The 21,182-nt window shown below is 36.9% G+C and overlaps 1 protein-coding gene and 3 gene segments (V, D, J or C); all 4 read left to right on the top strand.

Annotated features, from left to right (window-relative positions):
- Window positions 1-1,710: 1,710 nt before the first annotated feature.
- On the top strand, window positions 1,711-2,138 carry LOC146520282 (immunoglobulin heavy variable 4-28-like). The segment is given in 2 exon segments: window positions 1,711-1,753; window positions 1,837-2,138. Coding segments are annotated over 2 exon segments (345 nt in total).
- A 1,451-nt stretch (window positions 2,139-3,589) lies between these two features.
- On the top strand, window positions 3,590-4,179 carry LOC146520281 (immunoglobulin heavy variable 3-33-like). The segment is given in 2 exon segments: window positions 3,590-3,743; window positions 3,836-4,179. Coding segments are annotated over 2 exon segments (354 nt in total).
- A 7,059-nt stretch (window positions 4,180-11,238) lies between these two features.
- LOC146520279 (uncharacterized) lies at window positions 11,239-18,141 on the top strand. Its single transcript, XM_085157596.1, has 4 exons — window positions 11,239-11,318; window positions 11,411-11,717; window positions 17,642-17,736; window positions 17,829-18,141. Exons 1-4 carry the CDS (start codon window positions 11,252-11,254, stop codon window positions 18,137-18,139), a joined length of 780 nt encoding a protein of 259 aa, XP_085013722.1. The 5' UTR covers window positions 11,239-11,251; the 3' UTR covers window positions 18,140-18,141.
- LOC146520280 (immunoglobulin heavy variable 4-38-2-like) lies at window positions 15,718-16,221 on the top strand. The segment is given in 2 exon segments: window positions 15,718-15,820; window positions 15,904-16,221. Coding segments are annotated over 2 exon segments (345 nt in total).
- Window positions 18,142-21,182: the final 3,041 nt, after the last annotated feature.

The raw sequence follows: 21,182 nt of genomic DNA, 5'->3' as shown, positions 1-21,182 counted from the left end.
CAGTCACAGAAGAAGATGAGAAGCTCCCATCAGATCATATTTAGTACCAACATGTTCTCTGTAGCTCTGCTGCTGCTGCTGGCTGCTGGATCCTGTGAGTCTCACTGAACACAAACACTATGACCACAACACACTGATTCTTACTGTTACTACATAAAGCATGTTTTCTCCTCAGGTGTGAAGTGTGAACAGCTGGCACAGCCAGCCTCTGTGATTGTGCAGTCAGGTCAGCGTCTGACCATCACCTGTCAGGTCTCTTATTCTCTTGGCCACTGGACAGCTCGGATCAGACAGCCTGCAGGAAAGGACTGGAGTGGATTGGGATGAAAAGTACGCGGAGCTCTTACTAGAAAGATTCCCTAAAGAACAAGTTCAGCATTGACTTGGACACTTCAAGAAAGACAGTGACTCTAAATGGACAGAATATGCATCCTGAAGACCGCCCCCCAAAAAAAACAAAAAACAAAAAAACCAGTAAATGAGCAGCTTGACATCAGAGGACTCTGCTGTTTATTATTGTCCTCAAGAGACACAAAGCAAAGACTCTATCCTTTCATAACTTGTTAGAACTGTTTTATTATTATTTTATTCACATTCCTTTATTATTTATTATGAAAAAACTAATTTCAGTCTAATGATACAGTAATTTGGTCCTTTATATTCAATGAAACAGAAAAAATGGAATTGAAAAATCGGCTATTCTATATAAATACAAACTGTGTTCTGTTACATTGTGCCGTCTGCAGCAGAGACACCCTACAATAAATGGAAAAAATATTCAGCCTGAAAACAGTGCTGTGTATTACAGGGCCAGAGTCACATTCACATAAAAAAAGCTCTAAGACTGCGAATAAATTCCTGTTTTTTTAGTGTCTCTTTATTTTTTATAAATCCTTGCCAATGACTTTATTGTGAATTTGTAAGTATTGATAAAGTCCTAAAACAAAATGCCAGTACATGAAACTGAATTCAGTTATCAATAATGTTATAAAGTGATTCATTTATGACATAAAATGATTTCATTAAAAGAATATTTTGGTTTGTGAGCTTGTATTTATTTATTATATTGTACATTTTAATCTACAAACCAATAAGGCGCAAATTATGCAAAGTACTTGTTTATATACAGAGATCTAGAACCCAACATTTACATGTACAGTAAATGTTATAACATTTTTTTCATATGAAAAAAAAGTGTTTTTTTCTTTAAATTTTATTAGCAATCAAATCAAACTTTGTCATGTTGTATGGATTCAACATACAGAGTTGAGCAAGGTCATAACCTCTGAAGTTCTCTTCGTTTAATATTGATGTCTGCAGTGTAGACTGGGCAGAGACAAATGGCTACCACAATGTTTAGAAATTATATTTGGCTTGCTTTTCTCATTTTTATTTATTCCAGCCTGCATAAGTCAAAGAGGCAGAGTTCACCCAGGACATGTCAATAACTTGTCACAGGGACAAGTTTAAAATTTTCTTTTAAAATTCAGTTTTTAATGAACCTCAGAGTTATTTTAAGATTTTTTTCGTTTTTCATCTATAAAAAAATGTTAAAAAACAGTCTCTATTACTGCTTGAACAATCAATATATCTCTAATAATGGATCAGTTTCCATCTGTATGCAAAGTAAGCTCCCCCACAGACTTGATATATTGCTGCTGGTTGCAAAAGAAGAATAGAAGCTTCTGGGAGATCACCTTCAGCACCAACATGTTCTCTGTAGCTCTGCTGCTGCTGCTGGCTGCTGGATCCTGTGAGTCTCACTGAACACAAACACTGACAGCATGAACACTACACACTTTTAATTTAAATGCATTCAACACGTTTTCTTCACAGGTGTAAACTGTGAGCAGCTGACACAGTCACCCTCTGTTATACTGCAGCCAGGTCAGCGTCTGACTATCACCTGTCAGGTCTCTTATTCTCTTAACTGGTGGACAGGCTGGATCCGACAGCCTGCAGGGAAAGGACTGGAGTGGATTGGTGTGAAAGGTACTGGGAGCTCTTACTATAAAGATTCACTAAAGAGCAAGTTCAGCATTGACTTGGACACTTCAAGCAAGACAGTGACTCTAAATGGACAGAATATGCAGCCTGAAGACTCTGCTGTGTATTACTGTGCCAAAGTCTCACAGTAACACAAACTGTTAGGAACCCTGAACAAAAACCTCTCAGTGCCTGAACAACTGTAGCATGAAGCCACCAGAGGAGGAGCTCTAAGACCATGAATGAAACTTAACTTCATCTTCTAAGAAACTTCTTCTGCTTGTTGTCTCATAACCGTTAAAATATGATGGGTTTAAATTACGCCTAACGAATCAAGTGCTTTTATTGTCATTTCAACCATGTGCGGTGGTACAGTACACAGTGAAGTGAGACAGTGATCCTTCAAGGCCATGGTGCCACATACAACAGACTACATGAAATGCAAGTGTGCAAAAATTGCAAAAAAGAAACAAAAACATGAATAAAATAATTGAAAAACAAAGCTCAGAGACTCATTTTCTTTACTTCTGTAATTCAAGATACAATCAGTTCTCAGATACAATTTGAGATTATAGCACCAACTACTGTATAGTCCAATAATGTCACACTACATACAATACTTTCAGCAGTCACTTTATTAGGTACACCTGTTCAACTGTTGTCACGGTCCTGCGTCGGTGACCCAGTGTTTTCTGTTTTGTGTTATTAATCCTTGATTTCATGATGTGTTATTGTTAGTCTGTTGGTTTTGGTTTCTGTCTCAAGTATTCCTAGCTCCTCGGTGCTTTAGTATTTTCCGAGTTCTAGTTCTTAGGGTTTGGTTCTGTGTTCCCTCTGTTCAGTGTTGAGACTGTGTCTCTGTCCCTCTCATATCCTTCCTGTTTTATTTTAATAGTCCTGCTCTGTGTCAGCTTTGGTCCCCCATCTTGTCTGCCTAATTAGTTCTAAAATGCAATTTTAGTTGAAAAGTACATTTTTGAGGAATCATAAACAGTGACACTGTGTGCGTCATGTCTGAGTGTATTTAATTATGGGACAGCAGTGAAAGAGTTCAGGGGGATTTTGACACTGTTACAAGAACTGTCTGCATTCCCACCACATTATACGATATATAACTGTCACCTCCCTGCTCTCTGAAACAGGGTAATCAACCATTTATTAATGTCAGATAGGCTATTTGTGCATTCAAAATATATCTGTAGCTCAGTATGGTGGAAAAACCTATTATGAGAGGGAATTCCTGGCCGTGGCAAAATTGAGAAATAGGACGACTGCATTAAGAGCAGTGAGAATAAAATTTCTGCTGTGAGAACTGAACCGAACTGACTGAGTAAAACCTGTAACAACATATTAGGTAAAAGTATAAGTTCAGATTGACTATTTACTGATATCTTGCTCAGTTGTTCCCTGATCTCAAGACTTTCATTTTCTCGTTATGTCAACATATTAAAAATTGTATGAATGGGTGACCTGAGGAAAAAAAGTCAATACATATTGTTTTTATCACATTCAGAAGGTTGGCCTGAATAATTCAAAATGTAATGTGTTAACGTAAAGGAGAGGATTTGTGTTTGTCTTTGAGGAGGAGGAGCTGATGTAAACTATGATCTCTACCATGTTTGAAGACATGATGCAGAATATAAGACAGGGAATACATGATTAACCACCACTGTACACGGAGCAGAGACAGGTGGCCTTGACAATGAATCATCCTGAATTCGTGGTTGTTTTTCTTATCCTTTATATTTACTGGGCCGGTAAGGAAAGTGCAGTTGTTTTACTAACATTGTTATAAAAGTGAAATGATATGCTTGGAAAACAATCACTAATTATTCTCGTTTGTCTGTAGGTACTGAGAGCCAAACACTGACTGAGTCTGAATCCGTGATTAAAAGGCCCGGAGACTCCCACAGACTGACCTGTACATACTCAGGGTTTAGCAGTGATATTCATGTTGGTTGGATCAGACAAGCAGCTGGGAAAGGACTGGAATGGATTGTTTTCATCTGGAGCGACAATAGTGGAAGCTTCTATTGTGAGTCAGTCAGAGGCAGATTTACCATCTCCAGAGACAACAGCAGAGAGCAGGTGTATCTGCAGATGAACAGCCTGACAACTGAGGATTCAGCTGTTTATTACTGTGCTTGAGAGTCGCAGTGATACAAGAGGAAGCAACGCTGCACAAAAGCTTATCACACTAAGTCAAACACTGCTTGATTGCTGCTCAAATTATAGAAAATACATTTAACTCAATCCTCACACTCAGAAATACAATAAAGATGGTTTTGTGAAGCCTTTGTGTTGTAAAGTTTGGAAGACTCGGCTGTGTATTACTGTGGCAGAGGGTCACAGTAATACAAACCATCAGCAGACCTGAACAAAAGTGACTGAGCAGTTGTAGCATGAAGGCACCAGAGGAGGAGCTCTAAGACCACTAAAGAATTGATGGGCGATTTTACTCAAAAAAATAAATTGGGAAATTCCTTACTGGTCACTAGTCTTGATCGAGATAGTCGTAGTAAGAAATTATGCTCACGGCAGTTCAGCACCAGTTTACCATGTCCAAAGGAAACAACAGAAAGCAGCTGTATCTGCAGATGAGCAGCTTAACAGCAGAGGACTGTTTATTATTGTTCTCAAGAGACACAAAGCAAAGACCCCATCCTCTCATAATCTGTTAGAACTTTTTTATTATTATCTTTTAAAATGTTTATTTTTTAAAATATTATTATGAAAAAAAATTCAGACTCTGATGATAAGTAACTTGTTCCTTCGGATCCCCTTCAGAAGAAAGTTTGGCTGGAGGCATTGTGTGCTGACTGCTCTGAGCCTCACTAAGGCAGAGAATCTGATAAAATGACCACAACATACTGTTAAGATTTCTACAATAAACTTAAACTTGTTTTGCTCCACAAGTGTGAAAAAGTTTGATCAGTTTACACAGCCAGCCTCTGTGAGTGTACAGTCCCATGATTATATGTTACCTATCAATTTCTCTGAGCAGGTATACAGTTCAACGGGGTGAAAATAAATGGACAGAATGTGCAGCCTGGAGGCAAGACAGAGACACTGAAACACAAACAATTAGGAGACCTGAGCAAAAAAGTCTGTACTGTTGCACCCAGTGTGACCCCGTGTCCTATATTGAGATTCACATCCAGCTAAACTCTCTCTTGCATCACTTTCTCCAAGGAACAGGCACGTGCTGTATTTGGACACGATTTCATGCAAAAAAGTGTGAAACTGAATGGATGATCAGCAGATGGATGATATGTCTGTCTTGTGCACTGTAACTGATGACCTTTGGTTGTGGTTGCTTAATGGTTTTTCTTTTCTGTATATGTGGTTAACATAGGAAAGAGTTGTGTTTAAAGGTGTGGTAAAGCTTGTATCATTCCTTGCTTTGGCTTGACATTTCACAAATTCAACAAAGACTGAGAATGGTGGGAAGCTAACATTGTGGTGTTCTTTAAACTTTGACCCTACCATTGTCCACTTCTCTTGAAGATGGAAGGGCAGCTTCTCCACAATTGGATGTACTCCCCTAGCTGTGTCAAGGTAACTTAAATCAGATAAATAACCATATAGCTTTGCAGCTTGGAGTTCACACAGTAGACCTGACAGGTCACAAAGCTTCTGTGGTTCTTTACTGGAGAGCTTTTCTATTGCTTCTGGTAAGCCGTAACGTTCCTCTAGTCTCAACCATATCATCTTCAGACTGGCAGGTGGATGCTTTAAGTGGACTGCTTTTAATCTCTTGGCATGTTCAGAAGACTCTGGGCCTAGCCACTTCATAAGTAGGTTGATTACTTCAGGGCGGTTAGAACAAGGTACCTAATAGAGATGGACCGATCCGATATTACGTATCGGTCTGATACTGACGTAAATTACTGGATCGGATATCGGAGAGAAATAAAAAATGTAATCCGATCCATTAAATATCAAAAAAGCACACAAAACTTGCGACACGGCATAACTCGGCTCATAACAGTAGCACCTCGGAGCAGTGTGCTCACGTGATAGAGCAGCTGTGTGTATTTGTAGCCTCACCTGCATTTCATCTCCAACAAAGTTATCCCAGAGAGAAGTAAAGCAAGTGTGTAAGTTCATCTCTGAATGTTTGTAAAGCATTCCCACGTTAAGCTTAACAACCGATATATGGAGCGACTGCCTCTTCTTGCTGCTACTTCAATCATGAAACTGATTAATGATCAGCTGATCGGCTTTTCTGTCGCGAGTCCGTCTCTCTTCTTTGTTTTTGGCCCACTTTACACCAGAAAGAGGAAACCAGCAGCTGAACAACAGCAGCACGTTTAACCTTGATAAGCTGTTGTTAGAATTTATTTAATATTTCTTTCTACACCAGGATCCTTTTCTACATAGCTGACGGCTGGTAACTGTGCAGGGGCGGATCTAGCAAAGTTTAGCCAGGGGGGCCGATAGGGCATGAACAGGGAAAAGGGGCACAAAGACATACTTTTCTTTCTTATTCTCATTTAAAATGTCTACCTTTTAATAAATAATTATCTGAATCTTACAACCAAAGTTTTAATCTTATGTAAAATATATAGAAGTCCATTACTGTATATAGTAACTGTTAAGCCTAATATACCCTAGTAAGCTAGACTACTATACCCTATTAGTTAGGTTGCTTAATATTTCTGCTAAGTACTCTTTAAAATACCAGAATAGGAAGGACTGAGTAGGTTTAAGTTTATTAGATTGATCAGTGTTGCTGAACTATGAAATATTTTGGGTGCAGTGTATTTTTTACATACAGGTATAACAGAATAGCTTTAGTGTTGTTGTTTATTTAAACTTGAGTATGAACTTATACAAAATGCAACAATATATTAAAAAAACAGTTTTATTGATTAAAAAACACTATATCGGATTCATATCGGTATCGGCAGATATCCAAATTTATGATATCGGTATCGGACATAAAAAAGTGGTATCGTGCCATCTCTAGTACCTAATGGTGCTCTGGAATGTGACTTTCCAACTAAGGTAATTTTCTGGCTTAACACAGCTAGTTTGTGTGAATGTGCAGCCAGGCCAGCATCTGACCATCACCAGTCAGGTCTCTTATTCTGTGAGCAGCTGGTGGACAGATTGGATCAGAGAGCCTGTGGGTAAAGGACTGGAGTGTATTGGAAGTGCACATTATGGATACAATACATCATACAAAGATTCACTAAAGAACAAGTTCACCATCAGCTTGGATGCTTCCAGCAATACATTGACTCTAAGTAGACCAGAGCCAACAGCAACAGCTATTAAAAGGCCTGGAGACTGTCACAGACTGACCTGTACATATTCAGGGTTCAGCAGTGATATTGATGCAAAACTTTGATGATGTAAAACTTGAGGTCTTCAGTCTACTTCTCTGTCTGCTGGGAACAGTCGACACAGTTTAACATGATGGACTGAAAGTTAGTCATCTCATGAAGTGAGAGGAAGAATATCTCACATTTGTGCATTTCTAAGGTCAGTCTAAACTATTTAACTTACAATTTGTTAGAAATTGCAATGATAGAGGTTGTGTTTGTCTGTCTGTGAGGAGGAGGAGCTGATGCAAACTATGATCTATATGAAACTATGATGGTTGAATGTGTGATAAAGAATATAAGGCAGGGAGTACATGATTAACCTCCACTGTAGATAAGAGCACACCTGAGAACTCAAAGCCACCTGAGGAATTGTATTCCCAGTAAAACTAATTGTATTATCGTTCAGAAAAGCCTCAGTGTTGACAAGGCAGAGTCATGGCAAATTAATCTCAATAATAACTTAACGAATTAGATCAAAAATAAGACCCGTGTTGCAACAAAAAGAAAAGTTAATCCACAGTTAATACCACCAAGGCAATGACAACGTGCCGGACTCAAACAGTTTGATGCTGAGTCAAGCAAAGTCACAGCTATGCCATCTGAGACACACTTATGTCTGTAATGTGCTGTCAAATACTGTACATTTGTGTGTTCAGTAGAAATAAAGAATAACAGTGAGCAGAAAAATCAACAACGAGTGGATGCAAAAAATGATGAAGTACAGGTAGAGCACAGTGGCCAGCACTAGTAGCAGTATACGATAAAATGTTATGAAAGTAGTGTGTGAATAACTGTCTTAATACACTGTCAGTTTTAATATGTAAATTAATTAATAATAAATATTCTATTTTTTTTAAATTACAAACATAATATAATAAAATCATAAAAAACTGGCAAATTGTACATGATAATTTTCTACTTTTGTAGCTTTGACTTTGTGAAACAGCAGTATTTTTTACTAGGGCTGGGTATCGTCACTGATTTTTAGAATCGATTCAATTCCGATTCACAAGGTCCAGAATCGATTCGATCCACGATTCGATTTAATTCGATTCGATTCACTTCGATTTGAATATGGGAAATTTTGACAGTCAGAAATATTATAATTCAGATTAGTACGTTTACATATTTTTGTATCTATAAAAAGGAAGCTGACACACGCAAGACTTTATCAAAGGTGTGAGCATCACAGCAGATGCCTTTGTGTCAAAGTAGCTGAAGATAAAACACAGAAACACATGAAGGTGATTTTTCCTGGCCTGGGATTTTATAAAAATATTCTGCAGTACATCAAAAACGAAAGAAAACCATTAATCAACATATGAACATTACCTCTGAAGTTACAGCGGTTTTATTAGAGACACGGCTAAGCATTTTGCATTTTGCATAATTTTAAAAAGTTTAAATTTGTTCAGCATTGAACGGCAGAAATTAGGTTTTCTTTTCGGAAGTATATAAAACAGAAAAAAAAAAAAGTCGGCCGATAGCGCTGTAAACAACGGTAGACTTGTGCGTAACAAGCAAGCGAATAATGCAGAAAACCGTACAGAGAGAGAGAGGGGGAGAGAGAGCTGTGCATCGTGGTTGAAGCAAAACAGTAAAAGTAAGAGTGAATACATGACGATGTTTTTGTGAAGCGTAGTTTGGATCCTCTTTTGCTGCTGGTTCGGTCAATATTGTTTGGAGAGACATCAAACTAACAGCTTTAGAATCAGCGCATAAAGGGCGTGAACACAAAGCGCAGACCCTCCGACAGATCAGAATCAGCGGGCTGTCGGCTTTCAGCCCCGACTGTGAGAAAGGTGACATCGAACTGATTCTGATCCGCGGGTTGCGCTGTGTGTTTAAGTCTTTGTGCAGAATCCGTGTTCCTGCTCTCATTTACTGTTTTAGCTGTTTGGTGGTTGTTGAAATTTTGTGAGATTTCACCTGAGATTCTGACATTTCGGGCAAAATAAATTTATATTAAAAAAATCGATTCAGGATTTTAATGAATCGATTTTACGTAATCCAAGCCAGAATCGATTTTAATCGATAAATCGATTATAAAAACCCACCCCTATTTTTTACTGAGGAGGAGGAGTCAATGCAAAACTCCTACATTCAGTAACTTTATAAATGTTCAAGAATACGAGTCAGGGACCCAATCTCATATACCCACTGTAGACTGGACAAAAACAGCTGATTCTTACAATGACCGGACCTGTTCATTTAGTTATTTTCCTTATTCTGTTTTTTTTCATGGCTGGTAAGGACTTGTTTTTTTAAATTTAAAAACTGATATAACTGATATGAAGAAAAGTGATTAAACTAATAAGTGGTTAACATTTTTGTAGGTACTGAGGGTCAAACACTGACAGAGTCTGAGTCAGTGGTTAAAAGGCCTGGAGACTCCCACAGACGTACATACTCAGGGTTCAGTGGTGATTATAGTAATGCTTGGATCAGACAGGCTGCTGGAAAAGGACTGGAATGGATCGCTTTGATCAACACTGGCAGCAGCACCTGGTACTCTCAGTCATTCAGAGGCCGGTTTACCATCTCCAGAGACAACAGCAGAAAGCAGGTGTATCTGCAGATGAACAGCTTGACAACTGGGGACTCTGCTGTTTATCATTGTGCTCGAGAGTCACAGTGACACAAGAGGAAGAAACTCTGTACAAAAACTCAGCACATCACAAAAGGAACAATTTACTTTATGCTGTTCACAATGACAGTAATGAACTGCAGTTCAACATCATTAACACAAGAAGAAACAACAAAGGCACAAGGAGCTGCAAAACATTTAACACTATCAATTGGGATTAGTAATCAGTTTAATAATCTATTTCAAATATTTACTGAAATTACAGTCTTATTTAGTTTTCAGCCCACATGTACTAATCTTTAATAGTATCTTTTTTAATGATATTTCTGAATTACGCCAAAATAAAACATAGAAAAGAGTATGTTGTTTTTCAGACTCTCCAACTTTAAACCAGAGGACTCTTCTGTGCACAGTATTACTGTGTCTGAATGTTGAAGATATACAAAAACTCAATCAGCTCCTTTGTTATTTAAAAAGTACGGCTCTAAATATGAATGCACAAATGCAAACTAAGAGGGAGCAGCTGGTGTTGTGGTTTGTGGTCTTCTGTTCCTTATTATCAATAAAATGTTATTTTCTTTCATATGCATACAGGTACACACAACAACAGCTCATCATATAGTTTATCAATTCCTGTTTCCATCACTCTGAACGGTCCTACATACTCAAAAGAGTCAAAAGAGATTCTGAATCTCAAGAGTTTCTTTTCCTGGTTAATATCAGCATAAAAATTCTTTCTGAGCAGAAAAAACAGACAAAAACCCCCATAGATGCTTTAATAACTGTAATAGACCACCACCCAGTGTAAGGTTTATGACACAGCTACCCCAAAGTACTTATAATAATATATATTTTTTATATATTAATTACTAGTTACTAGTTAATTACTGATCTTATCCATGCAGTTTTTAAATTGTTTTATTTAAAAATAGCAACAAAAAAAGGAAATCACATTATTATGTATATTAAGATGTTAAATTACAGATATTTATTTCCTAAATTGAAAAAAAAAAAACTTTTATTGGTTAACTGTTATGCTTGATTAATTTCTGACTTTTCTGACAGAGGAGTCATGTGTACCAGATATTTCCAAAAAACAGGTTTTTGACAGATTTATATATTTTTTTATGACAAGTGTATAAATATTTTAAGCACTGTAGTATTGATTTCTTTACAATGATAGCCTGAATACTTGCTGAATGCTAAATTTCTGTGACCTGGAGTGCGGTTCTCTTTGAGGAGGAACACATGCAAAATTATATCCTCCATCTTTGAATATGTGTTACAGGATAAAAAACAAGGACTACATGATTGAATCACACCAATGTGAACTGGGCAGAGACAAATGGCTCCTACAATGAACCATCCAACGTTGATGGCTGTTTTTCTTGTCCTGTCAGTTTACTGGGTTGGTAAGGACAGAAGTATTTCTTTTGCAAACATTATGACTCGATGACAAATGATATGCTTGAAATACAAAGGCTAATTATGTTTTTATCTGCAGGTACTGAGGGTCAAACATTGACTGAGTCTGAATCAGTGATTAAACAGCCTGGACAATCCCACAGACTGACCTGTACATACTCAGGGTTCGGTGGTGATATTTATGCTGCTTGGATCAGACAGGCTGCTGGAAAAGGACTAGAATGGATTGCTTATATCAACCCTGGCAGTAGCTACATCTACTACTCTCAGTCATTCAGAGGCCGGTTTACCATCTCCAGAGACAACAGCAGAAAGCAGGTGTATCTGCAGATGAACAGCTTGACAACTGGGGACTCTGCTGTTTATTATTGTGCTCGAGAGGCACAGTGACACAAGAGCAAGGAACTCTGTACAAAAACTCAGCACATCAGAAAAGGGAACAATTTACTTTCTGCTGTTCACATTTATAGTACTGAACTGCAGTTCAATCTCATTAACACAAGAGGAAACAACAAAGGCACAAGAATCTCCAAAATATTTAACAATATCTGTTGGGATAAATCATCAATTTGATCATCTATTTCAAATATTTACTATAAATTGCACTCAGCATCTTGTTTAGTTTTCAGTCCACATGCATTAATCTTTAATAGTACCTTTTTAAAGATAGACTTATTTATCATTACTTATAGCAGCCTGCAGGGAAAGGACTGGTATGGATCTGAATATAATCCTGGAGAAACATGGTTCATTCAGCAAAGATTTAGTAAAGAATAAGTTTAACATCAACTTAGACTCTTCCAGCAAAGCACTTACTGCAAGTGGACAGATTGTGCAGACTGAAGACACTGCTGTGTATTACTGTGGAAGAGAACCACAGCATCAAAACATCCATAGAGTTGAACAAAAACCCCTCAGTGCCTAAACAGTTATAACATGAAGCCGCCAGAGGAGGAGCCCTCAGACCACTGATGAATTTAAGATATTATATTATTCAAGTGATTTTATTATGTAACTCAATGTGAGTTACATAATGCTAGAAGAATGACTGATGTGAAAATACATGAGTCAGTAGATATGTCTTTATTGTATTTCACTTTGACATCTACAAACTAAAACTCTGCACAGATACTTTGGGGCTACTGTGTTTACCTCTGATTGTTATTAAATAAGCAAACATCAGAATTTGTCTGAGGGTGTTTTTATTGTTGTTGTTGTTTACTAGCTTTCAGAAATCCCATTAAAAAATTATTTTAACAGACTTAGCACTGTTTAGAAAACAGGTTAAATAACATAGTTAAGACTAAAATTATTGACATTTTAACAATTTTATTGTACCTTTGCTGTTACACCCTATCTTGATTGTGATGATCCATTTATAAGCAGTATGTTTCTCACTGTTATGTTGTCATGTTATATTACAGTTCAAACAAGTGTGTATCACATGCCTGTAGTGTGAAGTGGAAGTCTAGTTGTGTAATTGTGCAATATTGAGAAAATATAGATGTTTGTTTAACTAACTGTTTTTGTTTCTTTTTTTGGCGCTTCTAACATTTTAGATATTTTTAGTAAAATTTTAAAGATTTTCAAAATGCACATATCACTGACAGTCGCTGAGAGCAGGTTAACTAGCGAATATTTATAAGAGTAATTTGATTAAATGACAAACAGTTTAAACAGTTTAAATCTAAACATAAACACTGTGTGATAATTAAGATCTGATAACTGTAAAGATTTCAGGAACTGAAAATATAAGTTTATTGCATGCAACCAATGTACATATTTTTTCATGTTCTTGATAACTTGATAGCAGAGGATTTTATTGTTTATTACTGTGCTGGAGACTCACAGTGTCACAGGAGTGAGAAACATCATTTTCTCACAGAAGTTACACAGATTACATTTAACTCATCAACATACTGGAAGATTCAGTAAAGCTGCTTCACTGCGAGATTGTTTTTGTGAAGACTCTGTCTTCTCCAGTTTTACATTAAATATTTTGTCTGTCCATGTGTACAAGCCATGTGACTATTTTCATCGGCCTTGTCTAAATAGAGTTTTTAAGGAATGAAAAACACATCAAACTTTATATTTGTGTTTTAAATAATATTTTTATTTAAAATATCTCAATTTTTCATTGTTAATACTGATTGCCACAGTGTGATCTCTTATAATCTGTCAACATCCATCTATGTGCAAAGCAAACTTCCTGACACTCTGCTATAAAGACTTGAAATCATGGTGTCAGTTAAAGCAGAAGAAAAGTTCTCATCAGATTATCTTGAATACCAAAATGTTCTCTGTGGCTCTGCTGCTCCTGCTGGCTGCTGGATCCTGTGAGTCTGTCTGGAAAAAATACTGACAGGATGATCACAGCATACTGACTGTTGCTGTCACAGGTGTGAAGTGTGAGCAGCTGACACAGCCAGAGTTTGTGACTGTGCAGCCAGGTCAGCATCTGACCATCACCTGTCGGGTCTCTTATTCTCTTAGCAGCTATTGGACAGCTTGGATCAGACAGCCTGCAGGGAAAGGACTGGAGTGGATTGGGGTGAAAAGTACTGGGAGCTCTCACTATAAAGATTCACTAAAGAGCAAGTTCAGCATTGACTTGGACACTTCAAGCAAGACAGTGACTCTAAATGGACAGAATATAGAGCCTGAAGACACTGCTGTGTATTACTGTGCCAGAGAGTCACAGTAACACATAACATCAGCAGACCTGAACAAAAGCCCCTCACTGCATGCACACATTTGAAACATGAAGCCACCAGAGGAGGAGCTCCAAGACCAATAATAAATTAAAGGGTCTATTTACTCAAAACAAAAATAGAAAAAAATTTGGAAATTCCTTATTGTGTTGCTATTCTTGATCGAGGTAGTCGTAGCAACAAATTATGCTCACAGCAGTTAAGCACCAGTTTACCATCTCCAACGGAAACAACAGAAAGCAGCTGTATCTGTAGATGAGCAGCTTGACATCAGAAAACTCTACTGTTTATTAATGTCCTCAAGAGACACAAAGCAAAGACCCTATCCTTTCATAACTTGTTAGAACGGTTTTATTATTATTTTATTAATTTTGTTTTATTATTTGTTATGAAAAACAAATTTTACAATCTCATGATGCAGTCATTTTTTCCCTTCAGATTCAATGCAATACAAAAACAGAATAGAAAAATGATTCAAAAGAATCTGTGCTATTTTATATGAATGCAAACTGTGTTCTGTTATGTTGCGTTTTTATGGAGTCCGCAGCAGAGACACCCTACAGTAAATGGACAGAATATTCAGCCCGAATACACTCATGTGTATTACAGGGCCACAGTCACATTCACAGAAAGAAAAATCTAAGACTGCTAATAAATTCCTGTTGTTTCTTTTTATTTTTTAAAACTCCTTAGGAAGAACCTTTTTGTGAGTTTGTAAGTATTGATAAAGCTCTAAAATAAAAGGCCAGTACATGAAACTGAATTCACTGATCAATGAAGTTATAAACTGATTAATTTATAACATAAAATACTTTCGTTAAAAAAAATATTTTGGTTTGCGAGCTTGTATTTATTTATTATATTGTACACTTTAATCTATAAACCAATAAGTTGTGCAAAGTACTTGTTTATTTACAGAAATATAGAACATAACATTTACATGTACAGTAAATGTTATAACATTTTTTAAATGATAAAAAGTGTTTTTTCTTTAAATTTTATTAGCAATCAAATCAAACTTTTTCATGTTGTATGGATTAAACATACAGAGTCAAGCAAGGTCGTAACTACTGAAGTTCTCCTCTTCCTCTAATATTGATGTCTGCACTGTAGACTGGGCAGAGACAAATGGCTTAAACAATGACCAGAAATTATATTTGGCTTGCTTTTCTCATTCTTATTCCAGCAGTCATAAGCCAAAGAGGCAGAGTTCACCCTGGAGAGGTCAATAATCTGTCACGGGGCTAGTTGTAATTTACCTTTTAAAATTCAGGTTTTGATGAATGAAATACCCTTCAACCTCAGAGTCATTTTTTAAGATTGTTTTTGTTTTTCATCTTTTAAAAATGTTAAAAACACAGTCTCTTTCACTGCTTGAACAATCAATGTATCTCTAATAATGGATCAGCGTCCATCTGTATGTCTGTGAAGGTTCTCAGTCATCCAGGTCATCGTAGTCAAAGGAGCTTGCAAAGAAAAGCGTCTGGACTTCTTTAAGTTACTTGAAGACGTTTCACCTCTCATCCGAGAGGCTTCTTCAATTCTAAGGTCAAATGGTGGAGAGTCCCAGATATAAACCTGGTGGGAGTTTCCCCCCACAGAGGGACAAAAGGACCCCCTGATGATCCTCTAATCGCCATCTGTATGCAAAGTAAGCTCCCCCACAGACTTGATATATTGCTGCTGGTTGCAAAAGAAGAATAGAAGCTCCTGGGAGATCACCTTCAGCACCAACATGTTCTCTGTAGCTCTGCTGCTGCTGCTGGCTGCTGGATCCTGTGAGTCTCACTGAACACAAACACTGACAGCATGAAAACTACACACTTTTAATTTGACTGCATTCAATGTGTTTTTTCCACAGGTGTAAACTGTGAGCAGCTGACACAGCCACCCTCTGTTATACTGCAGCCAGGTCAGCGTCTGACCATCACCTGTCAGATCTCTTATTCTCTTGGCTACTACACAGCTTGGATCCGACAGCCTGAAGGGAAAGGACTGGAGTGGATTGGGATGAAACATACTGGGAGCTCTTACTATAAAGATTCACTAAAGAGCAAGTTCAGCATTGACTTAGACACATCAAGCAAGACAGTAACTCTAAATGGACAGAATATGCAGCCTGAAGACTCTGCTGTATATTACTGTGCCAGAGTCTCACAGTAACACAAACTGTTAAGACCCCTGAACAAAAACCTCTCAGGGCCTGAACAACTGTAGCATGAAGCCACCAGAGGAGGAGCTCTAAGACCATGAATGAATTTAAGATGTTTTTCTAAGAAACTTACTCTTGTTTTAGTCTCATAACTGTTTAAATATGGTGGCTTTAAATGATGAGTAACAAACACTTGAATAAAATAATTGGATGAACAAAACTTAAAGACTCCTTGTCTTTACTTCTGTTATTCAAGGTAATCAATAATTAATCAATGCTCAGATATAATGTGAGATTATAGCAACAGCTACTGTATAGTCCAATAACATCACATAAAGTGCACTAAGCAGCCATTTTATTAGGTGTTTTAGAAACTGCTGATCTGCCATGAATGGTCTGAAAAAGAGAAAATATTCAGTGAGTGGCAGGAGAAAAGACCTCGCTGATGTCAGAGGTCAGAGGAAAATTTCCAGACATCTTTGAACCGAAATCAACAGTAACTCAAATAACCACTCAACACAACCAAGATATGCAGAAGAACATCTGAACCTTTCAGCAGATGAGCAACAGCAGAAGATTTGTTGCAGTTAAACCTGTTCTGAGAACACGTGTTTATATTTGCTTTCAATTGAAGAGCAATTTCACTGCTGCTGTTGACTGTGTGTTATTGTATATAGTCTCTCATACATATTTGAAAATAGTTTGAAGTAATTTGACTGAAACATTAAAAATGCTGGACAGGAAAGTGAGAGAAGTGAGTGAATGATAAAAATACAGCTGTTTTGATGAGTTGTGCGAGCAGTGGAGTATGAACAGAAATAAAAGGAGTGTGTATAAAAGCAGGCTGATGTTACTACTACTAATAAAGAGTATTAGAATGTTTTTGTTCTTTTCTGGGTCAAATGTGACTGTTATCTGTTCAGATGGATTTTAGATCTATGATTTTGGGTCAAACAAAGGAAAACTGCATTTTTAAGAAATATTAAGCAGTGACACTGAGCGAGTCATGTCTGAGTGTGCGTACACAAACACAGCTTTGTGTATGTAGCTGAATGTTTAGTCAAAATTATAAATAAAAAATCAACCAAAAATAAGATCATGTGGTTTTATTTCATATTTAAAAAAATGTTTCAGGAGACGTAGCCACATAAAAATAAATTTAAAAAAATAACTGGTATAACTGGGTACAGTATTCTGTGTTTGTCTGATGTCAGAAAAACACTGAAAAACAATCTCTCAGAAGAGATCCTTGATCTTAAGGTTTTTAATTCCTCATTAAGTCAACGTATTAAAAATCGTATGAATGGTTGAATAATTCAACATGTGGAGTGTTGACTTGAAGGAGAGGATGTGTGTTTGTCTTTGAGGAGGAGGAGCTGATGCAAACTATGATCTCTACCATGTTTGAAGACATGATGCAGAATATAAGACAGGGAATACATGATTAACCACCACTGTACACGGAGCAGAGACAAATGGCCTTGGCAATGAACCATCCTGAGTTTATGGTTGTTTTTCTGATCCTTTCAATTTACTGGGCTGGTAAGGAAAGTGCAGTTGTTTTACTAACATTGTTGTGAAAGTGAAATGATATTCTTGAAAAACAGTCACTAATTATTCTTGTGTGTCTGTAGGTACTGAGAGTCAAACACTGACTCAGTCTGAATCAGTGATTAAAAGGCCCGGAGAACCACACAGACTGACCTGTACATACTCAGGGTTTGGTGGTGATATTCATGCTGCTTGGATCAGACAGGCTGCTGGAAAAGGACAGGAATGGATTGCTTGGATCTACTATACTGGTAGTGACATCTCCTACTCTCAGTCAGTCAGAGGCCGGTTTACCATCTCCAGAGACAACAGCAGAAAGCAGGTGTATCTGCAGATGAACAGCCTGACAACTGAGGATTCAGCTGTTTATTATTGTGCTCGAGAGTCACAGTGACACAAGAGGAAGAAACTCTGTACAAAAACTCAGCACATCAAATCAAGTCAGAAAAACAAAACAATGCTCAGTTTGCTTTCTGCAGTTCACTTTGAAAAATTATTAAAGATCAGCGAACCGAAAGAAAGAAATAATACGGGATTATCAGGACCTCATATCATTAAATATTGTATCTTGTGTGTGCTCATTTGCTCTATGTTATATAATAACAATCTCTCAACTAATGTTGTGAATTATAATTTTCTTTTGCATAGACCAAAACAGTTTTACAACTGCCAGTTTTAAAATTTTACATTTTAAATTGGCCACTGTTAGTATGTAAGCAAAGATTTCTCACTGACTGTTATATTTATCCTAAACAAGTGCTATTAAACATAAATAGATTCTCCCTGCTCACTGAAACATTTATTAATGATGTCTTGATGGATGCTCAATCATCCAGGTTAGAAAATCCCCAAAAGTTGTTTCTGTTCATCTGGATGTAGCGTTTTCAGTGGGAGAAACTCATCAGAGTGACTTCTTCAGTCTCAGCTGACTGCAGGTTTTCCCAACCTTATAAACAGTACATTTGCACAATGACTGAAACTAGCACCACTGATAAACAATGAGCTCAGATCAGTTTCTTCATCATTAATATGGAAATAGTCATTCACTTTGACCAACAACCACTGACCAAAGACTATGGATGAGTGACGAAACGTTTGTCATCCATGGTCCACTAAAAACACAATGTCCAGATGAACAGAATTGACTTTTTGGGATTTATTAATGATTAATCATTATTTATTAATGTCAGAGGTCAGACTATTTACACCGTTTTAACAGATATGTAGATCAAAATCAGGTAGACATTTTGTAATAACAGAAACTTATTATGGGGACCTTGGTCAAAGTATGAACGGTATGAACAGTTTATAAGGGTTTAAACTAATATTTACTTGTACATTTTTATAGCATATTAGAATAATTCATTTTTGTTTCCTGTGGAATTGATGCAAAAGCCTGATTTATTTCTTTTCTACTTATCTGACTTCAGTAAAGTTGACAGCGAGTTAAGGACATGCAGTTTAACAGTATGAACTACAGGACAGGACTGCTGCTGTTAACTATCTGCTGGGCTGGTGGTTAAGAATACGTAGCCACATAAATATCAATAATGTTAAAGATCCATGCTACATATTTTTTGAAATCAGAAGTGTTTTTTTTATTATAAAAACTCAAACTCAGTCATACTGTGTGAGTTTAATTACAGGACTTTGTTTTATCACATCCAGTGATTCTTTTCCTTCTCCCTTTTAGGAGAAAGGGAATGATTAATCTTAATGATATTTAAAACTGGGACCTGTCAGGCAGTGTGTCTGTAGTGCTGTTAGGTTTTCCTTACAAATTCTTACAGCACTTGGGTGATACAGTGTGTGTGTACTAATACCCTGCTCCAGTCCTGCTGCTGGTGAGCCCGATGGTTGTTCCTTACTCACACTCACCTCAGAGGAGGCTCATAGGTCTACATGTTTCCAATAGGATAGCAACGCAGTTGGATTTGTTTAAGTTTTGATACATTTCTGTTTTAACACTCAAATTCTTAACCCCTTAATGCCCAGTGTATCATATTTGATACATACAGTTTTTGTGTTTTTGAGACATGTACATCATCAGTGTGTTTCCTCCCCCAAATAAAAATCTAAATAAATTTCACATTTTAAAGCAAAAAACTGCACAAAGCAACGCTGGATGTAGCAAATATGATACAAAATAAAATTCCTGTTTTTTTTAATATATTTATTTTTTATTGCCAAATGGTTTAATTTGAATTATCTGACAATTAATTCATGATTTAGGCTTTAAAAGTTTAATGTTTGAATTCTCCTGGCCCCCTTTTGAAATATGTCTCATCAAATTCTGTAGTCATGAATGCAAAGTTTCTTTTTATGTTGAAACTGATGTCTCTTACTGTGATAGTCATCAAACCTGTAGTTTCCTGTGTGCCCAGACGCCACTGTTGCAACAAAGGTTCACAGTTCTCCTGCTTCTTTCAGTTTTAACTCTGGGCCAAAACACTCGGAGGTAACAGAAAACATCCATCTAACTTCTCAGTGTGGGATTTCTTGGAGGCGAAAGTAATTGATCATCATGCACCAGCCACAGAGAGCTTTCACTTCATATATATTTTAAACTTTTGCATCTGAAATCCAAATGATCTTACTTAGCTAATGTACTTTAAGATTTTGTTTATTTATTTACATGACAATGAAAAAATGAAAATACTGCAAATGGACTTAAATATATGATATTCAGTAACTGAACTTAACTAGTTGCTTTTGTCGTGGATTTTTGTGTTAATAAAGTCTGCAACCAGGTCAGCTGTGGTCAAGCTATTTTATTACTGCATGCAGCAGAGCAAACATACACATCAAAACATCACGGTTATACAGTCATAAGAGCTCTAACCTTGGGGCGTCGCAGTGTCCCTTTTATAACATCGCACAAACTCTCTGTATGTCTCACCCAGGCTGCTGCTGGACAGGGAAGACTCCCACTATCATTTCCCAGATGCTGGCCTTCCTGAGAGTTCATCATTCTGAGCGATAGTGAAACATCCTTAGGCTTTGCTAAGCAGTTTTTCAGCAGGAGATACTGACATATACACATACTTTATCTAAGCAAACAAAGGTTATACAAAAATCCTACAGTGAAGTTATAAACACCTAAATGTAAATGTGAGGGTTAACTAGAATTTTCCCCATTACACTTTCCAGAGCAATTTTAAGTATTGAAATAAGTTGTGAAAAAAGGTATTATGACCTTTTAATTAGTTAGGAAACATGTTATTTTATTAGTTATTTAGGCAACTATGAGTTAGTTTGACAATGACTGACTTGAAGTTGTGTTTCTGATGTCCAGTAATGATTTTATTTCTCTTTGGCTTCACCAGTTTGTTAAAAGGAACTTTAAGGGCTCTTAATGGCACTGTTGTGCCCTTGAAACCAAGATTTCCAGTAGCTACTGCTGCACATAAATGGTTTACAGCTGAGTCCCCATATTA

Source organism: Neolamprologus multifasciatus, chromosome 4 (genome assembly GCF_963576455.1).
Source record: "Neolamprologus multifasciatus chromosome 4, fNeoMul1.2, whole genome shotgun sequence".
In the NCBI taxonomy this organism is placed as follows: domain Eukaryota; kingdom Metazoa; phylum Chordata; class Actinopteri; order Cichliformes; family Cichlidae; genus Neolamprologus; species Neolamprologus multifasciatus.
Note: the sequence above shows the minus strand (reverse complement) of the source record. Positions and strands in the feature narration are given on the sequence as shown.